Raw genomic sequence first — 25,817 nt, 5'->3', positions numbered from 1 at the left:
TGTTTTTTGTTTTTTGTTTTTTGTTTTTTGTTTTTTGTTTTTTGTTTTTTGTTTTTTGTTTTTTGTTTTTTGTTTTTTGTTTTTTGTTTTTTGTTTTTTGTTTTTTGTTTTTTGTTTTTTGTTTTTTGTTTTTTGTTTTTTGTTTTTTGTTTTTTGTTTTTTGTTTTTTGTTTTTTGTTTTTTGTTTTTTGTTTTTTGTTTTTTGTTTTTTGTTTTTTGTTTTTTGTTTTTTGTTTTTTGTTTTTTGTTTTTTGTTTTTTGTTTTTTGTTTTTTGTTTTTTGTTTTTTGTTTTTTGTTTTTTGTTTTTTGTTTTTTGTTTTTTGTTTTTTGTTTTTTGTTTTTTGTTTTTTGTTTTTTGTTTTTTGTTTTTTGTTTTTTGTTTTTTGTTTTTTGTTTTTTGTTTTTTGTTTTTTGTTTTTTGTTTTTTGTTTTTTGTTTTTTGTTTTTTGTTTTTTTGTTTTTTGTTTTTTGTTTTTTGTTTTTTGTTTTTTGTTTTTTGTTTTTTGTTTTTTGTTTTTTGTTTTTTGTTTTTTGTTTTTTGTTTTTTGTTTTTTGTTTTTTGTTTTTTGTTTTTTGTTTTTTGTTTTTTGTTTTTTGTTTTTTGTTTTTTGTTTTTTGTTTTTTGTTTTTTGTTTTTTGTTTTTTGTTTTTTGTTTTTTGTTTTTTGTTTTTTGTTTTTTGTTTTTTGTTTTTTGTTTTTTGTTTTTTGTTTTTTGTTTTTTGTTTTTTGTTTTTTGTTTTTTGTTTTTTGTTTTTTGTTTTTTGTTTTTTGTTTTTTGTTTTTTGTTTTTTGTTTTTTGTTTTTTGTTTTTTGTTTTTTGTTTTTTGTTTTTTGTTTTTTGTTTTTTGTTTTTTGTTTTTTGTTTTTTGTTTTTTGTTTTTTGTTTTTTGTTTTTTGTTTTTTGTTTTTTGTTTTTTGTTTTTTGTTTTTTGTTTTTTGTTCAACTAGATTGCTCCGATTGTGCTGTAATTCACTGTCGCCACAGTTCTCGGCTTAACGCCTCGTCAAACAACCACAAAACCTAGCTTTATTTGCCTCATTTGGGCTGATCTAGCAGCTCTTGGTCAGATTATCGGTCACTTTAAAATTTCGTTTTAAAAGCCACTGCCTGCGAATGGTCGAAGAAAAAGCTCCTCCTGGCCAGTAAAACCCAAGAGCTAGCTTTAAAACAGTCCGTAAAGCTTACATTTTATTGTTTGGATATAACTTTGGTCTGGATAAGAGAGACTGGCTGGTTGTTAAGGAAATGTACGTTGCAAATCTACCCCAACCTGCTTCATAATGGCTAGCCAGTGGTGGTTGCTTTAAATTGCGCCCTGGACGAAGCAAAAGTACACACGACTGTGAAAGTTAATTCACCGTATAACTTACCTGGCTCCCCCGAATGCTCCAAAGTGTTTGGAATATTTAAAGTTAAACTCAGAAAGTTTGATATGCGGTGTTGATATAATTAATTGACATAAAGTACGGAAATTTTGAATTTGTTCTTTATGAAAAAAAGTCTTACTTTTTCTGATTTGAAAAATAAAATGATATTTAAATTTATTGCAATAATGCAATTAGTGTGGAGTCGCTGGTAAGCAGTTGGACTCACAATCCAAAGGTCGACAGTTTGAATCCCGGGGCGGATGGAACCTAAGGTGTTAAAAGAGGTTTGCAATTGCCTCAACAATCAAGCCTCCGGACACCTAGTTTCGAGTAGGAATCTCGCAATCGAGAACGCTTAGGCAATGCTGTAGAGCGAACAATTTATTTATTTGTTTATTTTTTTATTTAAAATAAACAATAATTTTCTTTATTAAATTTAGATATTATTAACCTATTAAACATTTGAAAGTTTTTTGAAAGTAAGCGAAGAATAATTGGTATGTTATGTTTTCAACATGAATAAACTGATATTGTGATTATTCAAAATTCAATGAAAACCTTTAGTCACGCACAACACATGGAGTATTCAAAAGCAGCTCATCTGCAGCATTTTCAGTTTCATGCAACAGACTTGTATGCAAAAAAAATGTGTTAACCATTTGAATAGTCCATAATTTTCCAAACTGCACTTTTACTTTTGAAAGACCACTACATAATTCCCTCTAATTAAAAGATGGTAAATGGTAATTAAATACTGCACACAAATTAAACTGAGTCGTACTCGAGTATTTCTTGAGTGAGCGTTGACATTTTTGCCCACATGGATGAGAAAAGTCACTCCCTAGTGAAATAGACACTGCTTAACATTTTAATAGCAATGAATTGCACACTGATGTACCCATTCAGTGATGTGCCACATGGCTTCCCACCACCAGGAGTACCGGGTCTCTTAACATCACAAGTATCGTAATTAGGGGTTAATTTTTTAGACTTTCTCCAAGAGTGATGAAAAGGCCTTTCCACCTGAATGAAACGCTGTGAAAAAAAATGAATCTATGAAACAGTTCTGTTGGCTCAAAATTTTTGTACATGTTGGATTTCAATCAGGGTTACAGAATTGTTTATACCGGCAAACCCAATTTTGAAAAAAAAATCGTTTGAATGTGCTATCAATTAAGAAAAAAACAAGAGATTGTGTATCAACATCGAAAATGAAGTCGATAAGAAATTATTCCACATTTTAAAACATTTTAGAAAGAGGACCTTTTGTAAAAGTACGCTGAAAATTAAATAGTAATAATTAATAATATGATTGTAATTGGATCCCGGGCAGACGATAATAACAAAATTCATGCCATTTCAATAACAAATACTGTTAAAATAACAGAAAATGTTATGAAATCTTCTTGAAAAATCCATTTTTGCATAAGGGTTTAATAACAGATTATGTTATCATAACACAATTTGTTGGGATCGAAGTAAACTGTGCGTGCGACCGGACGCGTTTTTTTTCCTCTGTCATTTTTTGGTCCCTGGATTTCATTTAAAAAGAGTAAAATTTGTATCATTTTGGAGACTTTGCTGTCCTTTTCGGCGAAGTGTCAACTGTGGGAGCTGTGGCAATTACGAAGTGGCCATCGATGAAACGTTCCTGTTGTTCCAGCCCCGTGTACCAGAAATGTCCTTACTGAGCCAACGCCATTCAAGTACAGCTGGATGTGGATGAGAATTTGCTTCAACATTTTTCATCGGTTCAAACAATTGCTTCCTGATTGAGGGTGCTGAGTGATGACCATCGTCCAGAAACTTCAAAGGTCAAGCCGGTTACTGTCGTTCGTGTGGTGCAAGAATTCGGCTACCTGATCGCAAGTTCCATCAAGTTTGAGACGATCGCAAAATTTCCTAAACCATGGATTTCTTATTTGGTGAGACCTTTCCTGTTTGAATAACAACATATTCTTTCATCTACTCTAACATTCTCACATTTCACTAAAGTCAACCTACGCCAACCTTATTATATACGTGGTAGGGTGTTCCCTTAGTCGTTCGCTGTGAGTTGTGGATTGCCTGCTTCTCTAATGAAGGTTCGACTGAGGGGGCATGCTTATTAATTTCTCGTCGCTCCATACCCTCAGTGACGTGATGGGAGCAAGGGCGTCTATGCGAAGTGTCCCTACACCCGCTACAAATTTCCGGTGCCTGGGGATAGAAGAGGGAAACCATTTTATTTTATGCGCCGGTATTTGTAGCACAACAATTCGTGCAAAAAAACTTATGCACGTGGGTGTACAGATTACGGAGTAAAAGATGATCGAATTGTTCACCTAGCGCTCACATGTGTTTCGGGACCAAGTTGCCTGCGGGTATGGGGATCATACATACATACATACATACATGTTATCATAACACAATTTGTTATTTGACTGATATTGATTGAAAGCCAAAACAACTTTGGAATAACATTTTTTGTTATGGAAGAATATATCCAACTGTTATTGGGATGATCGGATTAGTTGTTAAAATAAGAAAAAATAATAACAGAGATTTGTTCGAAGAATAACTTAAAATGTTATTAGCCTGTTATTACAATAACAATCCATCCCGAGCAGACGGAAATAACTTGGGAATAACATCCCGAGCAGACGGAAATAACGTGGGAATAACATTTTTTGTTATTTGAAAATACTAGGTCAATAACATTTTATGTTATTTATAACAAGTTTTGTTATTCGCCGTTATGATTTTTTTGTTATTGGATTGTTATTGTAATAACAGACTAATAACATTTTGCGTTATTCTTCGAACAAATCTATGTTATTCTTTTTTGTTATTTTAACAACTAATCCGATCATCCCAATAACGGTTGGAGTTATTCTTCCATAACAAAAAATGTTATTCCCAAGTTGTTTTGACTTTCAACCAATATCAGACCAATAACAAATTTGGTTATGATAACATAAACTGTTATTAATATCTTATGCAAAAATGGATTTTGCAAGAATATTCCATAACATTTTTTGTTATTTTAACAGTATTTGTTATTGAAATGGCATGAATTTTGTTATTACCGTCTTCCCGGGATTTCTGATATTTGAAAATACTAGGCCAATAACATTTTATGTTATTTATAACAAGATTTGTTATTTGTCGTTATCATTTTTTTTGTTATTGTAATAACAGGCTAATAACATTTTAAGTTATTCTTCGATCAAATCTTTGTTATTATTTTTTGTTATTTTAACAACTAATCCGATCATCCCAATAACAGTTGGCGATATTCTTCCATAACAAAAACTGTTATTCCAAAGTTGTTTTGGCTTTCAACCAAAATCAGACCAATAAAAAATTTTGTAATGATAACATAAGCTGTTATTAAACCCTTATGCAAAAGTGGATTTTTCAAGAAGATTTCATAACACTTTCTGCTATTTTAACAGTATTTGTTATTGAAATGGCATGAATTTTGTTATTACCGTCTGCCCGGGGTGAGAAAAAAGTTTTTTTTTTAGAAAAAAATATAATTTTTCAAAGTTGAACCAGATTTCATACAAAGGCTTTTCCCCAATCCACTGGAAGTCTCGAAACCATTCGCAATTTGGAAGTTTAATTTACTGCCTAAACTGTGTAGTGATAACTTGTTGGCTTCACATTCATTTGCTGTCCCACCTCCGCCATGTCCGATTCTCCGGTACAACATGAGTGGGAATCTTCGCCGGGGAGAAAGTTTTGCTTCCATTCTGTCCTGGAAGTTTAGCTGGTGGACAAAGTGTAGATCACTAACTTATGTAAGCACTGAAAAAAATCTCTGCTGTGAAATGTTGAACTAAATTTGTTTTTGTTCTGTAAGCTGTCAGTCACAAACGGTTCAATTGGATTCTAATTTACTTATTCAATAATCGATTTTATTTTCTAAAATATCAGAAAAATCAAATCTAAAACAAGCTAAAATTCCAGCTTAAATAAATGAACAATCCAACCTAGAATTTTCCTCCGTGCCCGAGCCACAAAACCACTAGCAGACGGAGTTTCAAATTGAATGCGTTGCGGTCAGTTTCGTTCAATTAGGGGACACCTCTTCGGTTAGGTCCACCTCCCTCCCCAGGCAAGCACCCACTCCGCGAACGCGCGAAACTATGTTGCGCTCAGACGACTGTCTGCATCGTTCTATGCAAAGTTTTCACCGAGGAAAGCTTCGCACTCATAATGTGGAACACCGCGGCACAAGGTGCCATTAACTTGACAGATGGCGAAAATTTCCCGGCTCTTTATGGACCCGATAAGCTCAGAGATTTAGCGGCGAGGGGTTTTCCCTGAATAGTTTCTACAGAATGGACAAGATTGGAGCGGAGAGTTTTCCAATAAAACTTGGGGTTTGCTTTGAATGGGCGTTCACGGCAATCATCATAAATTATCACAACTGGATTAACTAGAGTGTGGACAGTTGCTTCATAATCTCGTATTTGATTGGAGTCTAACAAATGGAATTGTTGGAGCTCAGTTAATTTAAACTATGAGTACCAAAAACCGGTGAGGCATTGATAGCTTAAAGATTTTTTGAAAGCATGCTGGAAAGTTTCAAGCTACATTAAGCCTCAAGCACTTTTTTTGTTTATATGACTGCACATTGCATACATTCAAGATTACCTGAGATTGTAACACAAACGTGGCCAGACCTACAACATTGCGTTTACTGCAGAGATAATTCTGTGAACCCGAGCAGACGGAAATAACTTGGGAACAATTTTTTTTTTTTGATATTTGAAAATCATCCCAAAACATGTAGGTATTCTTCCATTACAAAAAATGTTATTCCAAAGTTGTTTTGGCTTTCAACCAATATCAGACCAATAACAAATTTTATTATGATAACATAAACTGTTATTAAACCCCTGTGCAAAAATGGATTCCTGAGCAGACGGAAATAACTTGGGAATAACATTTTTTTGATTTTCGAAAATACTAGGCCAATAACATTTTATGTTATTTATAACAATAACAGAATAACAGACAAATAACACCTTTAGTTATTCTTCGAACCAATCTTTGTTATATTTTTTTGTTATTTAAAAAACTAATCCGATCATCCAATTAACAGTTGGAGTTATTCTTCCTTATCAAAAAATGTTATTCCAAAGTTGTTTTGGCTTTCAACCAATATCAGACCAATAACAAATTTTATTATGATAACATAAACTGTTATTAAACCCTGGTGCAAAAATGAATGTTTCAAGAAAATTCCATAACATTTTTTGTTATTTTAACAGTATTTGTTATTGAAATGGCATGAATTTTGTTATTACTGTCTGCCCGGGAACGGAAAAACATTTCACAGAATCCACAGGGGAGGAAGGATGCGTGGACATTCCCGGGCAGATGGTAATAACAACATTCATGCCATTTCATTAACAAATACTGTTAAAATAACAGAAAGTGTTATGAAATCTTCATGAAAATCCATTTTTGCATAAGGGTTTGATAACAGTTTATGTTATCATAACAAAATTTGTTATTGGTTTGATATTGGTTGAAAGCCAAAACAACTTTGGAATAAAATTTTTTGTTATGGAAGAATACCTCCAACTGTTATTGGGATGATCGGATAAGTTGTTAAAATAACAAAAAATAATAACAAAGATTTGTTCGAAGAATAACTAAAAATGTTATTAGTCTGTTATTACAATAACAATCCAATAACAAAAAAATCATAACGACGAATAACAAATCTTGTTATAAATAACATAAAATGTTATTGGCCTAGTTTTTTCTAATATCAAAAAATTTTATTCCCAAGTTATTTCCGCCTGCTCGGGTTAGGTTTATCATTCTTTAGGTATATACCTGTTATTAAACTCTTATGGGTAATTCTCTACCAACTCACACGAAATCGGGAAAAGTTGCCCCGACCCCTCTTCGATTTGCGTGAAACTTTGTCCTAAGGGGTAACTTTTGTCCCTGATCACGAATCCGAGGTCCGTTTTTTGATATCTCGTGACGGAGGGGCGGTACGACCCCTTCCATTTTTGAACATGCGAAAAAAGAGGTGTTTTTCAATAATTTGCAGCCTGAAACGGTGATGAGATAGAAATTTGGTGTCAAAGGGACTTTTATGTAAAATTAGACGCCCGATTTGATGGCGTACTCAGAATTCCGAAAAAACGTATTTTTCATCGAAAAAAACACTAAAAAATTTTTAAAAATTCTCCCATTTTCCGTTACTCGACTGTAAAAAATTTTGCAACATGTCATTTTATGGGAAATTTAATGTACTTTTCGAATCTACATTGTCCCAGAAGGGTCATTTTTTCATTTAGAACAAAAATTTTCATTTTAAAATTTCGTGTTTTTTCTAACTTTGCAGGGTTATTTTTTAGAGTGTAACAATGTTCTACAAAGTTGTAGAGCAGACAATTACAAAAATTTTGATATATATACATAAGGGGTTTGCTTATAAACATCACAAGTTATCGCGATTTTACGAAAAAAAGTTTTGAAAAAGTTACTTTTTGCGTTTCTCTTTGTTTCGTCGTCCGTGTCTGTCGCGGGTGCCCATGAACGGCCATGATCGATGACGACCAACTTTTTCAAAACTTTTTTTCTTAAAATCGCGATAACTCGTGATGTTTATAAGCAAACCCCTTATGTATATATATCAAAATTTTTGTAATTGTCTGCTCTACAACTTTGTAGAACATTGTTACACTCTAAAAAATAACCCTGCAAAGTTAGAAAAAACACGAAATTTTAAAATGAAAAATTTTGTTCTAAATGAAAAAATGACCCTTCTGGGACAATGTAGATTCGAAAAGTACATTAAATTTCCCATAAAATGACATGTTGCAAAATTTTTTACAGTCGAGTAACGGAAAATGGGAGAATTTTTAAAACTTTTTTAGTGTTTTTTTCGATGAAAAATACGTTTTTTCGGAATTCTGAGTACGCCATCAAATCGGGCGTCTAATTTTACATAAAAGTCCCTTTGACACCAAATTTCTATCTCATCACCGTTTCAGGCTGCAAATTATTGAAAAACACCTCTTTTTTCGCATGTTCAAAAATGGAAGGGGTCAGACCGCCCCTCCGTCATGAGATATCAAAAAACGGACCTCGGATTCGTGATCAGGGACAAAAGTTACCCCTTAGGACAAAGTTTCACGCAAATCGAAGAGGGGTCGGGGCAACTGCTGTGTGAGTTGGCGGAGAATTACCCTTATGCAAAAATGGATTTTTCAAGAAGATTCCATAACAGTTTCTGTTATTTTTATAGTATTTGTTATTAAAATCCCGAACAGACGGTAATAACTTAATTCATGCCATTTCAATAACAAATACTGTTAAAATAACAGAAAGTGTTATGGAATCTTCTTGAAAACCCCATTTTTGCATAAGAGTTTAATAACAGTTTATGTTATCATAACAAAAATTGTTTTTGGTCTGATATTGGTTGTAAGCCAAAACAACTTGGGAATAACATTTTTTGTTATGGAAGATTACCGCCAACTGTTATCGGGATGATCGGATTAGTTGTTAAAATAACAAAAAATATTAACAAAGATTTGTTCGAAGAATTACTAAAAATGTTATTAGTATGTTATTACAATAACAATCCAATAACAAAAAAAAAATCATAACGACGAGTAACAAATCCTGTTATAAATAACATTAAATCATATTGGCCAAGTATTTTCAAAAATTGAATAATGTTATTCCCCAGTTATTTCCGTCTGCTCGGGTCCAGGCTTAATTTGTGCAAAATCGATTGACAATAACCCATTAAAACGCGAGGGTAAAATTTCTTGGAAAACACTATATTTTGCATGAAAATGTTTGAAGCTCGCCTTAATCAATTGACAGTTTGCATTGCCTAGTCCGTTTAGCATATTCCCATATATTTTAGTGAATTTCAATTGCTTTAAACCACTTGCAAGTCACAAATTTGGAACGTTTTGCGAGCAAATTGCACATTTAACCAATTTGGTATAAAAAAAACACACGCCCGACCAGCAACATCCCAACCTCACCCAAAACGTCCATAAATAACCATAATCCTGCGGGATAAGTCATAAATTGTGACGACCAAATAATAAAAAAGCAGTGTTTCGATCGTGTTCACAGAATTATTTCCTCCCCCCAAACCTCATTGTCAACCCGAACTAATTTGACAATGTAGCCTCTACACACACACACACCCACTCCATCGAGAGTTCTGCGGTTAATCTAGCCCAACAAATGCGAAAAACGGTCGTTCGCAACAATTGCGTGAATGGCCAATCCTGGAAACCATCAACCCGAAAGCTGCCAGAGGCCGCGGGGTTTGTTATGTATGTTTCGATCTAAGCCCAATTTACGAGCCACAAATGGTGCCCCAGTCAAAATGTGGTTTAGTTGTGCGTGCATTTTATTTATTTTATTCCTTCGATTGAACTGCAATTTTGTTTGAACAGAGGAAGGGCGATTTTGTGGCGCTATATTAACTTGGTTGCTTTACACACTCAAATTAATTAAATTGAAATTTAAGCTGCGAACGTAGATTCGTAGATTGACGTCAGACCGGCCCGTGGCTTAATGGCTACGGCTCCCGCCTCATAAGCGGAAGGTTCCGGGTTCGATTCCCGACCGGTCTCCTTGAAATTATTCGACTATAATTGAACTTTGAATATGAACAAAAAAACGCATGGAATCAGGTGGGATTCGAACACCTTTGGATTGGTAGTCAGATGCTCTAGCCACTCGGCCATCGAGGGGTTGACACCCCTTGAATGAATTAATCTGTAGTGGTGAAATAATGTCACAAGGTCATTTACACACACCATATTCTATAAATAACTCGAAGTGGTTGGTACGGTATGTCCCCACTTCTTCTTCTTCCCCTGATGATTCCATGAAATGTGGGTTCCGTTCATAGAATCTGTCTCCTGCGGTTAATGCAACGCAGCAGGCCGGGCCGCTTTAGTGAGTGTAATACATTTCGGGGGTTCTCGAAAGTACTGCAATCATTAATAATGACAAGAAAGAACTTGAGGCGTAATCTAACCATAAGTTCTTCCCGGGTGCTTTCTTCGGACTGGCTGCGCTTGTATTCGATTAGATTAGATTAGATTAGATTAGAACGTAGATTCGTAGATTGACGTCAACTAGTGTCTAATGTGGAAAACAAAATAACATTAAAAAGGTGGCAGCAAAAGAATTATGGACAAATTTTGTTCAGTTTTTGAAATTTTGACTGATTTTTGACATACAGTTTTGTTGAAATTACTTTATCTTTTCACGCAGCTATATTTTTTCTTTAACTATGAACTTTATGGAAATAAATCAACTGAGTTTCCATTTTTTTTAAAATTAATCAGTGATTAAGAAAGACACAATTTCGATAGAAAATTTACAACAAATGAGTATGAAGTAATTCTCCCAATAATTGGAATCTTTGACAAGTCTCCATCCTATTTGGGCAACTGTACATACAAAAAGGCTGTTAAAATATTTAAAAACCTTGAATATTGAGAACGGATTTTCTGATCAAGACACCAAAATTGTATTGTTAATTTGATTTTGGTTAACCACGGTGGATTTTCTTGAAATAATTCGTTGGCGTCGAACTGTCAAAAATTGATTGCGGTAGATCGCGATGGATACTTTTCTATCACAGTTTTTTGTGTAATCAATGTGGTAAATGCTTTGATGGATTTTTGACAGTTTGAATTATTTCAAGAAAATCCACCGCGATTATCCAAAATCAAATTAACAATAAGGCTCAAGTCTTCATCAAAAGTAAAAAACAAATCAACCGTAACATTCTAAAAGGCCCTAGCACACTTTTTTTTAAACAAATTTAATGTTAGGGTTGATTTCAACATTTTCATTATATTTTTTTAGTGCATTTTCTTATGTTTCCCTAAAGGAAAAACTTTAATTTCTAAACGAAAAAAGATTTCTGTTGAAATTTAACGGGTCGCCAGTTCTTGGACAACTCCTGATCAACCTCAATCAATTTCTGAACTCGAGAGGTTGCTATCGTCTGCAACATACATAACTTGTTTAAGTTTCGTCATTATCCCTAAAGGTGCTTAGGTAAAAAACTCGTGTCGTGGTGTCAATATGGCGCTGGCTTCCCATTTCACCTTGAAGAATTGTGTTAGTAAGTCAACTGTTATTTTTTTTTTTTTTGAAGTTTTAATTGTAATTGTTTTGAATGTTTTTGACTTCATCTATCCATAGTCTATAATTAAGATTACGGCAAAAACTATATAAATCAACACTTACAATACAGTCAAACCTCTTTTCACGCGATCTCGTTTTGCGCGGAATTCTTTTTACGCGTTTTTTTTTTACGCGAGGAATTCAAAATAACGCGAACTCAATTTACGCGAAAAAAAACGCGATTTTAAACGGTCGGAAGTCTTAACCATTATGGTCATATCTTCCTGTTCAACGGGGACCAAAATCGGGGTTTTCACCATCGGTAGCTTCAGTGACCTACGGATACTCTGTATCATATTGGGATGTTCTGGACCACTAAGAACTTCCGGAAGTTACGAATTGAATATCTATTTGCTCAACGGGTGTTTGTACAGGTGTATTCACCATCAATGTATCAATGCAGCTTCAGGTAGCTTCAGTGAGCCACGATGGACTCTCTGCGATCTGTTAGAAAGTACGAGGTCTTCCAGCAACTCCCGGAAGTTAAGGCCTGAATATCTACCTGATCAACGGGGGTCTATATGTGTGAATTAACCATCGGTATAGCTTCAGGTAGCTTCAGTGGACTACTATGGACACTCTGCGCCATGTTGGTTTGTTGTGGGTCATCCAGGAACTCCCTGAAGTTATAGCCTGGATATCAACCTGATCAACGGGGGTATATATGGGTGAATTAACCATCGGTATAGCTCAGGTAGCTTCAGTGGACTACTATGGACACTCTACGGCATGTTGGTTTGTTTTGGGTCATCCAGGAACTCCCGGAAGTCATGGCCTGGATATCTACCTGATCAACAGGGGTCTATATGGGTGAATTAACCATCGGTATAGCTCAGGTAGCTTCAGTGGACCACGATGGACACTCTGTGGCATGTTGGTTTGTTTTGGGTCATTCAGGAACTCCCGGAAGTCATGGCCTGGATATCTACCTGATCAATCTAATCTAATCTAATCTAATCGAACACAAGTGCAGCCAGTCCGAAGAAAGCATCCGGGAAGAACTTATGGTTAGATTACGCCTCAAGTTCTTTCTTGTCATTATTAATGATTGCAGTACTTTCGAGAGACCCCGAAATGTATTTACACTCACTAAAGCGGCCCGGCCTACTGCGTTGCATTAACCGCAAGAGACAGATTCTATGAACGGAACCCAGATTTCATGGTATCATCAGGGGAAGAAGAAGAAGTGAGGACATACCGTACCAACCACTTCGAGTTATTTATAGAATATGGTGTGTGGTGTGTGTAGGGGAATCGTTGGGAAAGGGATTGTTGTATTATTTAGTAAATGACCTTGTGACATTATTTCACCACTACGGATAAATTCAATCAAGGTGTGTTAACCCCTCGGTGGCCGAGTGGCTAGAGCATCTTATTACCAATCCAAAGGTGTGAATTCGAATCCCACCTGATTCCATGCGTTTTTTGTTCATATTCAAAGTTCAATTATAGTCGAATTATTTCAAGGAGACTGGTCGGGAATCGAACCCGGAACCTTCCGCTTATGAGGCGGGGGCCGTAGCCATTAAGCCACGGACCGGTCGATGATCAACGGGGGTCTATATGGGTGAATTAACCATCGGTATAGCTTCAGGTACACAGCAAAAAAAATCTGTGTAAAATCGCATGCAAAAGCATGTACATCACCTTTGTGAGAAAAAGTATGTAATATTGTATGAGAAAAAGTGTACACAAAAAGGATGTACCGAAAAAAAAATCAGGTCTGCTCACCCCAAAAATAACATCAATATGGCGAGAGTCATATTAAGATTACCAAGTCCGCGCTATGTAAATGGTCGGATCAATGCCAATGTAACAGTAGGTTTTCCGTACGTCGTATACTGTGTTAACTGCATACGATGTCACTCTGATTGACACTCTGCGGCAGTACAAAGAAAAAGAAACAATTTCGATTAAAAATGATCGACAAATTTGTCTCTGGTTTCGTCAGTGATATTATGTTATGAATACGAATGTAACTGGCTCCATCCAACCGAAAACCCTCAGTCGTATCAACATCGGTTCCAGTCAAAACGCAAATGTCGAAATTGTAATATTTTCCCACATTCGACCGAGCCTCACCATTTCCCACCCTTCCCTTCCTTTTTCCAGGTTTCGACGGCGGTCAGCGCCAGTGGTTCGTGATGGAAATCTACGACCAGCAAACCCACGCCATCATGGCGAACGCGACCTCCCGGATACCGATCTTCAACGTGGGCGGGCTCGACTCGGGCCGGTTGCTGAAAATTGTCATCTACGCGACCAACATGCGGGGCCGCAGCGAGGCGATCCTGATGAACGCGTACACGCTCAAACCGGCGGAAAAGCAGACAGGTGAGTGTTTTCCGCGTCGGGGAGGAAGTAGGGCGTGGGGTTGATGTCCGATTGCAACTTTTTAGCTCGGCCAGGTCATTTCCTCTTCAGTGAACGAGCACACGCTGCAGTGCGTTTGGAGGGGAAATTGATTCCGGCCTGCCCCGCATTGATCTAGGCCGCGGGAGGGTCAACATTAGGGGTTAGGGTTGCCAGCAGACTAATACTTCATTGATATTGAAATGCTTTCTCAGTGAAACAGTTCCAATTAATTTCAATACGCGTAAATGATCGATTTAATAAGTAATTTGCCAACCCGAGTAGTCGGTAATAACAAAATTCATGCAATTTCAATAACAAATATTGTTAAAATAACGGAAAAAAACGGAATCGACGTAACACCTTATAATGTGGCCCTCTTAAACCTTGCGGTTTCGTCAATGGATCTACAGGCGTGTATCGTTCTTTTTGCGACAAGACTCCGCCTCCCGGGTCTCCTAAGTGTGAAGGTATGGGCACGGGGAGAGGGCACCGGAATACCTATATTAACACTTAGAATTTTTTGCGTCCGCCTCGGGATTCGAACCGGCGACCTCTGGATTGTGAGTCCAGTGCGCGGTCTGATTGATCCACACAGGCAGACGGTCCATAACAGAAAGTGTTATGGAGTCTTCTTGAAGAATCAATTTTTGTAGAAGAGTTTAATAACAGTTTATGTTATCATAACAAAATTTGTTATTGGTCTGATATTGATTGAAAGCCAAAACAACTTTGGAATAACATTTTTTGATATGGAAAAATAACTCCAACTGTTATTGGCATGATCGGATTAGTTGTTAAAATAACAAAAAAGAAGAACAAAGATTTTTTCGAAGAATGACTCAAAATGTTATTAGTCTGTTATGACAATAACAATCCAATAACAAAAAAATCATAACGGCGAAAAACAAAACTTGTTATAAATAACACAACATGTTATTGGCCTAGTATTTTCAAATAACAAAAAATGTTATTCCCACGTTATTTCCGTCTGCTCGGGAACCCTATCCCATGCCCCAAAACCGCAATGCGTCGATGTGACATCCCAGAGGCAAACACACACTCACAATGGCGTAACCGGTAATCGATACGCGTACCGAAATGCGGGTCATCCAATTGACACAAACGCCATGTTACCGAAACCGAATCCCGAAATTCGGAGAAGCGTAAATTTGCACTGTACTTGAAAAATGTTTAATTACATTGTTCGCGACTAGCTCAAACCAACGAACTTGGCGACTTTTGTCCTGTGCGCTCTTCCTTTGGCAAATGGAACTGTCCCGGTGGTCATGCGGACCGCGGTCACACACCCACGAGCGAGCGCGCATCGCTGACGGATGATGGTGTAATTAATTATGCACACCAAACTGGTACACTTTCATTTTGGAGCCTTAATTGGATGGTGGACCGGTTCCGGGGACGTCGTTTTCAGTGGAGCATTGTTAGACCGGAGAGAGAGAGAGAGATAGACCCGCGGGGACTCGCTAGCGAGATGGGGTATCCGGCCGAAGTCCGGAAGCCACGTTCACGTGTACCCGGAGGAGCAATCACACGTGGCTGGCTTTGGCATTGCACCGTTTTTGTTTACCATGATCAAATGAGATGAAAATCGAATTTATGCAAAAAGAATTAATTCAATTGGTTGAATACATAGTACTAAAGAAATTACAATTTAAGTAAAAGAATTATGGAGCACTGGTGCAACTACAGGTGTTAGAGGGTTAAATGTGAAAAAATAGAAGACTTTTGTGGAATGATGTTCGTATAATTTAAACCATGTTGCATAATAATACAAAAAAAAAATCATTGAAAAATTACTTTCTATTGATTGTTCTCAAAAAATGCAAAAATATATTCAAAGCTTGCTTCAAATATTTGAAAACATGTGGTTGTTTGGAGTAAAACCATTACTAAAAAGCTTTACCATTTGTTCAAGAGCTGAAACCAGTATTTGTCATGAAAAACATAATTTCTGCATGTTATGATTGTGGATTATGGATTCATTTTACTTACAGTTTTGTTAAAAAATATTTCTCATCAAAAAATACCAAAATACATTTTCTTGTAGTCGAATGATTTTTTACATGCAGTCAAGCTGTTAATTGATCTTTACACTTATTTAAACCATTAATGTTGATGTCTATACAATTTTGTTTCATAATATTAATTAAAACCAAGATCATAACAATTTTCAATAAATTAAAAATTTCCCGGGAATTCCCGGGATTTCCAGGGAAATTTACTGAAAATTTCCCGTTTCCCGGGAAATTAGTAACCCCGGGAAATTGGACGCTCTACTCGTAACCTACACCTTGTTACGGCTCCCCTCCCACTAACTTTTACACACAAGATCCTCTGTAATTACTCTTAGCTTTAAGTAAAATGTTATTACAAAAGCCGACTCGGTCCTAACCAGGTCCCAGTACCGAAAAGGACCTAATAAAAATAATTTTATGAAAAAAAACCTACGCCTTCTACGACCAAATTTAGAGAAAGCATCTGAGCAAGTCTTCAAAAATTTGATTTTTTTAACGAAGCAATTCAAGATTAAGTTGTAGAGAAAAGTGATGTTGAAGGCACTTTTAGAGCTCTTATAAAACAAACATTTTCGATTCTTAACAAGTAAATTTGAACTTAAGTGTCAAAAGTTACAGCCACTCTAAGGTTAATAAGATGCAATTAAAAAAAATATCTCAAATATCTTGAATAGGCGCCAAAAAAAACATGAACGCTAGATTGTATTCAAAAGAAGAGACTTCAAACGATGAAAAAATCTCAGGGGTATTTTTCTTTGAACTCGAGAAAACTTTGTTTAAAATCGTCTAATTTTCAAGGGAAAAGTGTATGGAACCACCCTAACGAAATTCAAATTTTGTCCAAATATGTGTTTTGAGTGTAATTTGGAGCCAAAGTGTCAAAAAATCGTTTTTGTCATATTTGGGCTTCTATGTCTAATTTTCAAAGGAAAAGTGTACGGGACCACCCTAACGAAATTCAAATGTTGTCCAAATATATGTTTTGAGTGTAATTTGGAGCCAAAGTGTCAAAAAATCGTTTTTGTCATATTTGGGCTTCTATGTAAAAAAAATCACATAAACCTATAGAAAAAGTTAAAGCGTCCAATTTTCCGTCCCGGGAAAAAAAATCCAGGAATTCCCGGGATAGTATAAAATGTTCATGTCAAGGTTGATTTCATTATTTTAATTTCTATAGCATCCAAAGGAGGAGCTCTTACTTATTTGTTGGACAACATAAATTACGACATTATTGAATGAAAATAACTATAACATTTTTAAAAATTGGTGGTGATATAATTTGAAAAAAAGGTATTAATCGTATTATCGTATTAAATTGGATGAAAACTGAACTTGTATAGTGAAATATCTCATACAGGACAGTTACAGTTCGCATTTAAAAAAAAAGGATCACGATAGTGGGTTTTAGGAGTTAAATACACACAAACGGCAGTCGCAAAACGGCGGGCAAAATTGATATACCGGCGTGCTGCAAAAACTGTTATAAAATGTAACATTTTCTGCAGCAAATCCACTGATGCAGATTTTGATACATATTTTTCCTTTGGGTATATGAAAAAATGGAAAACTTATTGTAAAATGATGTAAATTTATTGTCCCAAGTAGCAAGACAAATGCCTTTGATTCTTAAGCATTTTTATAATAGTTTTATCAAATGCAATAAAGATTTGTTACATCTTTCACCAAATCCAACAGGTTTTACCATTCCACAAACTTAAACATATTTAAAAGAATTCTTCAAGATATCATGAAGAATTTTGTTTAGAAGTTTTAATTAGGCTTTCAACTTTACATTTCAAGTACGCCTGAAGAATTCTTGATATAGCTTGATTAACTTAACAAATGCTGCTTTAAATCTGTTAAGTCTTCCGTAAGCATTTTATCAATCTTGTTAGATTTGTACTTTCACTTTGACATATTCAGTTGTACGTGAACAGCGCAGTGAAATACATTGAGAGGCGAGCTGATTTTTTGAAAAACGCTTCTGGGCATAATTACTAGTGAATTTTCGGTGAAAGTTTCAAAATTACATATGACTTATTAACTATGTGTTGATAATAATAAAATATTTTTTAATTGGTGGTTTTTTATCGTGTTTGAATTGTGATAGAATTGTGAGAAATCGGAACATTTCACTGAACCAGAAATTCTTTTGCTTTGCAATTGTTGCATGTACTAGTGCTGTGCATTATCATTATTGTGTCAAAGTGGATGTACATCATGTTATTTGGCAATTTATCGTTACTAAACGAGGCATTTTATCAAATTGTTTTCGTTTTAGTGTTCTTCGTCCTGCCCCTTTCATCAAAGCCTTTCAGTCTTGATTAGAACTTCTTTAAATACATATGGTTTTCAAAAAGTAGTTGATAAAACTTTTCATCCTTAGAGTTACCTTGTTCCAAACGGGACTGGGCCATTCGGCAGAATGACGGTCGGCGGAATGACGTTCGGCAGACAACCAGAAGGCAGAAAAGGTCATTCGGCAGACAAACATTCGGCAGAAAGTACATTCGGCGGAAAAGTACGAATGGCAGAAAAATGTTCGGCAGAAAAGGTCAAATGGCAGACAGGGTCATTTGGCGGAACGTCGATTGGCAGAAAAGCACATAAGGCAGAAAGGTTCATATGGCAGAAAAGTACAGAAGGCAGACAAACAAATGGCAGAAAAGATCATTAAGCAGAATATATCATAAGGCAGAATATTATTTGGCAGACAAAGTCATTTTTGTCTAACTTCCTACCAGCAACTTTATCAAGACAGAACCCAGTGAGACAACCTGGACTGAGCTTACGACTTAACCTTTAGGTCCGACGGGGGCCAACATTCAATTTCCCGTCCGACGGCAGGCGTGACCAGACAAATCTTTAAAGGGCATAAAATTTCCGATCTTTTGCTGCCCATACATCAATGTTTTCTATAAACCCACGTTTTTAAATACCTGGGCTTTTTGCCCAGTTTGATCCACTAGAAAAAAAATTACGAAAGTCCATACATTTTTGGCAGATTGCTCAAACGAAACCATAACAACGTTTTTGCTTAAGTATTTAAAAACGTGGGTTTTATAGAAAACCTTGATGTATGGGTATCAAAAGATCGGAAATTGTATGCCCTTTCCAATGCCACAGAGATTGACTTGTGAATCGTGGACCGGTTCGGATGCCGGCGGATTTTCCGACGACGAAATTTCGGGTTTAAACGAAATTCCAACGAAAAATCTATTCTATCGATACAAAGACTCCCAAAACGGTGTTATACCCACAATTAGCAATTCTATGGTAATATATTGACGTTCAGTTAAATTAAATGTTTGCAAAACTAAGTTTAGATAAGTTTTATATAGAATTTCCAGAGTTATTTAATCTTTCATACTAAGTAAGTAGTAAACTTGATATTCAAACCAAATTATTTTGTTAATCAGTCAAGGATGCCTATTTGGAGTTGGGAGACTGGAATTATGGTGATTTATCAACAAATAACTTTATTTATGTTAATTTTTCGAAAAGTGTAGGGGAGAGTGGGGAGACTTGATCCCCTTTTTTTGTATCGCACATAACTCTGCCAATTTCTCACAAAACTATGAACTTTTTGCAAGAATTGAAAGCTTAAACATACAACTATGTTTGGCTAATAAGGGTATTTCATCAGATGAACTCTTCGAATCATGCCAAGCGTTTTAAAATAGTAGTTTATGCAACAAGTTGCAAAAAGAGGATTTTTTCAGCACGAGTCGTACATTTATCCAACGAGGTTCACCGAGTTGGATAAATACGAAGAGTGCTGAAAAAATCAAGTTTTGCAACTTGTTGCATACAACATTTTTTGCAATTCCAAAAATCACACACTGAGTGAAATTTTATGTCAAATTTTCATGTATTTTGTCAATAAATCGTTTAAATCAAAAAAAATTTTGAAAAGTGTTACTTTTCGAAACAAGTGCTGAAAAGTTCAACTTTTCAGCACCCATTTGAGTGCTGAAAAGTAGAACTTTTCAGCATTTATTTCGAAAAGTGTTGCTATTCGATTCTGTTATTTTCGGTAAAGAAAAGTAGGCTATTTCGTCGTTCAAGAATGACAGGAAAAGTAAGTAGTTTCACGACGGAATTGCAAAAAAATATATTAAACCGCCATTTTCAAAATGTTGGGAGTAATTTGATCCCCTATTCAACATTTTGAAGAAATCTTAAGCAAAATGTTTCTTATTCATCCAATCTTTTAATTTTCTATAAGTTACAGCAATTTCACATAAAACCTGTACGTTTGTTTTCAAAATATAACAAGTTTAGCATGCAAAATATTTAAAAACTTAAAATTTTCTTTTTAAGACCAAAATTGAGCATGTTTACAAAAGCTGGTAATTTTTGTTTACAAAACTTTTGAAAAATGGTTCAAACTGCAGTAAGTTATGTTCAACTATACTGAAGGAAACTATGTACGAAAACCCAGCTCAATTAATTACTCTTGAGGCTGATTCCAGTGACTGTAAAAATGCAGGGATCAAGTCTCCCTAAACGTACTTTTTCAAACAATTGTTTGTAAAAATAGTATGACGATAAATTTAACGTCAAATGCGGAAGGGTTTTGGAGTTGATATGTTTATCAAGCAATTCATGTATAAAAAATATTTTTTTAAATAATTTTTGAGTGTTTTCTATACTTATCAAAACAAAGAAAAAAGATCTCTTGGAAGTTTTTTGCAGCACTTTTTAGAAAAATGTGTGTAACTCAATCTAAACATTTTTTTAATTTTTTTTCTTTGTTTTCTACAATGAGTTTTAGTTGATTTCACACAACTTTCTAGAACAAAGCCAATTGTTTTACCCACATGCTGACGAGATACAGGCTTGGGATCAAGTGTCCCCGGGGATCAAGTCTCCCCACTCTCCCCTACAAACTTTTGTTGCACCTTTTTTTATTTCTTTTTATGGAAATCATCTTTTCATGAGCTTTTTATAGCAAAATGTTCGGCATGAGTTTCTGAATAAAACGTAGTACTAGGTTTTTGACAAACTTTTAATTGTTTATATGTTTCATCACAAAATGTGTATAGTGCCCAAGGGGTGTAAATATTTTTTTTACATACAGTACTTTCTTTTAATGTGTACCAACATTGACCAAAATATGACATCGGTATTACGTCTACAGCCCGAGTTATTCAACTGTCTCATTATAGACGCACTTGGCAGGAACAATGAGACACTCTACGAAAATCAATTATTTTCTAATAAAATGTCATGTTTTAGTATTGTTCCGTTGCAGGTAACTTGCCTTAATTATTTTAAAACAATTTTACCAACTTGAAACTTAAATTAACAAAAGTTATACCAAAAAGTATTAGAATTTTGTAAAATCCATATATTTATACCAAAAAACTTCATATTTTTTGTTAAATGGAGTTAAAACTCAATAAATTTGCCAAAAATCACTTTCAATTCATATTTTGAAAAGTTACATATAGTGCGTCCATCCCGGGAATTCCCGGGACAAAACTCCCGGGATTTTTCCAAAACCGGGAATTTCCGAATCCCGGGATTTTTATATTTTATCCCGGGAATCCCCGAAATCGGTAAAAATATCAAATTTTGGTCTGGAAATTCAGATTTTGTTGTGGAATAGATGAACAACGATTAAAAAATAAAAATAAAATATTAAGCATAATTTTACTTATAGAGAATAATTGTCAGATCCGTAAATTGCCGTAAATTGCTAAGCGCTTGAAATATTTTCGCTTCACTTTTATATTCATGAATTTAAATTGAAAAAAAGTAATTTTAAATATTTTTTTATGAAACATCTTTGGCAACAAAGACGAGTGTATCGAATCAGAACAGCTGTTTTAATTTATTTTTTGCATAATGTTTTGATTTTTCTGATTGATTTCGGTTAAAACAGAAACAGAACAAAACAATTAGTACACCGATCTCCAAATTAATTGCTCTGAAATCTCGTGTACTTATTCAGTTTGTACTTCAGATTTTCTCCAGTTGGCGGTAGGGACATTAAGATAATTTGTAAAATATTGTTTGTTATGATTTTATCTGCTGTTTTTTTATTTGTTGTTTTAGACATTTTAAAAAAATGTTGAAGCTTATTTAATTTCAATCACACTGGATTAAAAATTTTGATACATTTAAAAACCAAAGCACAAGAAAGAGCAAAAACTAATCTTTCAAGCTATTTAAAACGGCTATTCTTGTTCAGATTGAAGAGTAGATTTTCACCAATGAACAGTATTGAGCTAAATCCATGATTTTTATCGCCCTAGTTACATAGATTTTGAAAAGAAGAAAAATCAAAGTGTCTCATTGTTACCCATGGGCTGAAAGGAGTGAGAAACAATAAGGTAGCCCTGGATTCTCGGTATATTCTTAATTTTGGCCAAACCAAATGAAAGGACATTGTAGCCCAACTCATTCCCTATGAAACGTCAAAAAAAAATCTGGAGAAATGTTAGTTTTCGTGTTTACGGCTGCCTATGAGCGAAAAACTAATTTTTGTCCATAATTTACTTTTACACCCCAGAATCAAACATTAATGAATAACTTTTCAAGGGAGCTTCCATAACCAAAGCCACTATTATGGCAGACGTGTATCGTGTAGACACACCTTTCCCCAAAATATGAGCCTGTTTGGTTGAAACTACTACTTGTGAGAGCCATTTTATCATTGTTCCCCGTGTCTCATTGATGACTACTCTACCCTAACCTACATTGTCGTGTTTGCCATTATCATTAGAATTGTGAAATTTTGTGCAGTACAAGTGAAAATTATTCCCAGTCAATCAATCGGAATTCTGAAACGGAATTCAATTCGAATCGATTACGTATTCCGTGTCAAACGCAACAACCGATACGTACACGGAATAGGAGCGCTAGTTTATTGTAAACATATGGTACGTTCGTTTAAAGAGCCGGTGCGGCACTGAGTGACGCACTCGTCGGTGCCAGTTTTGGTTCAATCGAACGTCATTTGTCAGTGTGCGTGAAACTCGCATGAAACTGAAAAATATATTGAAAAGCACTAGAGTTTCAGTTCCAAGATGGCGGTGAAACTCTTGCGGCACTAGCGCGAGTTTCTTCAAACAAACACTTTGACAGCTCTGAGTGCGGCACTCAGTGCGAAACTAGCCCTCAAACGAACGTACCATTATAGAAACAGACCCCCAAAATTCGTTTTAAATACTGAGATATTCCACAAAAACCAAAAAAAAACTTCGTGCATTTTTGTCATTTTCCATATGAAAGAAGTTTCAAACTTGTCGTGCTATCTTGACACAGCCTGAAATTTGATGTAAGTGCGACAATCGGGTACTAAAGCCCTATGTAAATTTTTATGAACAACTGTAAAAAACACGATAAAAAACCATTTGTGATCACTTTTTTTCATTTTAATGCAAAAAAATATTGACAAGACAACATTTTTTCGATGGCTCAAGTATGGTCCCCTTGGAACGGGCTGTCAAGTAGGACCTTTCCTGTCAAGAAGGACCGTGAAGTTAATGTTTTAACTGGTGGATCAATTCTCAAATTTAGTTCTCGGCTTATCAGTCCCAGTAGCAAGTAAAACGAAAATTTTGTTTTTTTATATATAATATCATTTTCAAGGGTTTTTTTTAAATTGAATTAAAAATCCATTTTAAATCCTTTGCGGTCGTTGTACTCAGAAAAATAAGCTTTATCGTTATGACCAATAATATCACAAATTTAAACTTCATTTTAGGACCCAATTGGCCAAAGGGATTTCAGGTCAGAAAGCGTTTGACACAGATACGAGCTCGACTACCGTAAACCTTTTCAATTATATTTCGGGACTCCGGCAACCAAATTCAGCCAAACTTCGGGGCAATGCACAGAATGGTCAACTAAACATACTGTAATTGTTATTGTTTACATTGCGTGCTCTCGTTTTTGTTTATTCAAGATCAAACTTTAAAACTCGTTTTTCTCGGAACGTCAAATACGACGTACGACAAAACAGCACGACAGCGATAAATAATTGTAAAGAGAGGTTTGGATTATCTTAACGTGAAGACTTCCATCATTGTCATGATTTTTCGTTCAAAGATATAAATTTTGCGTCGCTTTCATTATTTTGACAAAATTCTTCCAACAAGTTGTTTAGAATAGTGCCCTACACATGCTGATTCTTTTTGGTAACGATTATCCCATTCCTTGAAAATTTATGGAAATCGTCATTAATCAATGACTGCCAAGTAGGACGTCAATGACTGTGCCACAAAATTTTATAAATTTTGAAGCACATTTGATTTAGATCAAAAATTCTTTCAGTGGCTTCAAGAAGGTAATAACCGGCACATGCTGATTCCTTTTGGTGCTGAAATTCGTTAAATTGAATTTAATACAGAATCTATATATATAAAAAAAATTCGACGGTTTTGTTCGAACGCGAATCAGTTCAATACGGAGTGTCGGATCGAGGTGCTTTTTGTTGCGTTAGGTTGGTGTAAGCCCAAGGAAGGTTTATATGCTAAAAAATTTCCACTTTGGCCACTCTTGGAGCGATTCCGGAGCATCTGCAGATTGTATGGAAAAATGTACGTAAACTCAAATTTTGATCACAGGAGGCTGAATTAGCAAAAAAGCAAAAAACGTCAAAAAACGAAAAAAAAAGCAGAACGAAGTTTGTCGGGTAAGGCTTGTATTCTATAATGATGATGATCAATTTTCTTCGAAAATGATCAACGGCTTCACCTCAAGCTAAGAACCAGATTATCCGTTCGACGCAGTGATGGACGCAGAACTTTGCGGCTGTCATCATAGCCTGCCTATCATCGACCATTGAACATAGTATGCTCTGTAGATTGTTCAACTGACAGATCACAGAAAAATCGAACTGGCGCAAAGTGCTGCGTCCACCACTGCGTCAAACGAATAATCTTGTTCTCACCTTTACCGTTTCAAACCTGTGGACACCTAGTTTCGAGTAGAAATCACGCAATAGAGAAACGCCAAGATAATGCTGAAGCTCGAACAAGTTATTTGTTTTGTATGATTGACCTGAAAACCGAAATTACAGCACACCACAATGGTCCTGAATAACAAAACCGTGCGTCGTCGCTAGAAAACCGCTTAACAATGTCGAAAAATATTGATATTTTGAATTTTGACGTCGTACGGTTGCACGGACGACAAACGATGGACGGACTCAGCAAGGTGTACAAAAGTACCGCGAAAATGTGATCTTTTTGTACTTTGATTTTGAGTCTAAACAAATAGATTTTTTAATTCATTATTGTTTTGTGTATTGTTTTCGAACGTTTCCAACTAAGAAGAGATCCTGCCAAACAAAGCTTTCTGCTGAATGGTTTTCTGCTGAACGACTTATTCGGCCCAATGAGTTATTCTGCCATTTGTACTATTCCGCTCAACGACATTCTGCCAAACGACTTATTCGGCCTAACGAGTTATTCTGCCATTTGTACCATTCCGCCTAATGACATTCTGCCAATTGATTTTCTGCCGAACAAGCTTTTCTGCCAAACGTATTTTCTGCCGAATGACCTTTTCTGCCGAATGACCCATTCCGCCGATTGTTTTTCTGCCGTTCGGCTTTCCGCCGAATGTCATTCTGCCGAATAATTTTCTGCCGAATGGCCCAGTCCCGTTCCAAACTATCAAGATATTATTATCTGTATTGCTACGCGCTGTCATTTACAGTTTTGCTTGTGCTGATTGCAGCGGTTTTTTGTTCACTAATATGTTTAATTTGAAAAGAGAGTGATAATCGTTTTAAAATATCATTGTTTGTGGTGCGCAGTCTATATTGTGGTGGAGTTAATGATTGTAATAGCAACAGAAGGTAAAAACAGTGAAAGTAGCTGCTTTTTAAGGCAGTGTCCAAACCACC

General features: G+C 35.4%; 2 protein-coding genes across 2 annotated transcripts in view; both read left to right on the top strand.

Annotated features, from left to right (window-relative positions):
- The window catches only part of LOC120432169 (protein archease-like), a 140,285-nt gene that overhangs the window by 3,130 nt on the left and 111,338 nt on the right, over window positions 1-25,817 (top strand). The window lies entirely within an intron of this gene.
- Window positions 1-25,817, top strand: part of LOC120432165 (hemicentin-2) — a 786,150-nt gene that overhangs the window by 668,746 nt on the left and 91,587 nt on the right. The window contains exon 14 of the mRNA XM_052710374.1: window positions 13,677-13,898. Within this exon, the coding sequence (XP_052566334.1) occupies window positions 13,677-13,898 (222 nt within the window). The remainder of the gene's footprint in view (window positions 1-13,676; window positions 13,899-25,817) is intronic.

The sequence above is a fragment of the Culex pipiens genome, chromosome 3 (assembly GCF_016801865.2).
Source record: "Culex pipiens pallens isolate TS chromosome 3, TS_CPP_V2, whole genome shotgun sequence".
Taxonomy (NCBI): domain Eukaryota; kingdom Metazoa; phylum Arthropoda; class Insecta; order Diptera; family Culicidae; genus Culex; species Culex pipiens.
This window is presented reverse-complemented; position numbering and strand designations above follow the sequence as displayed.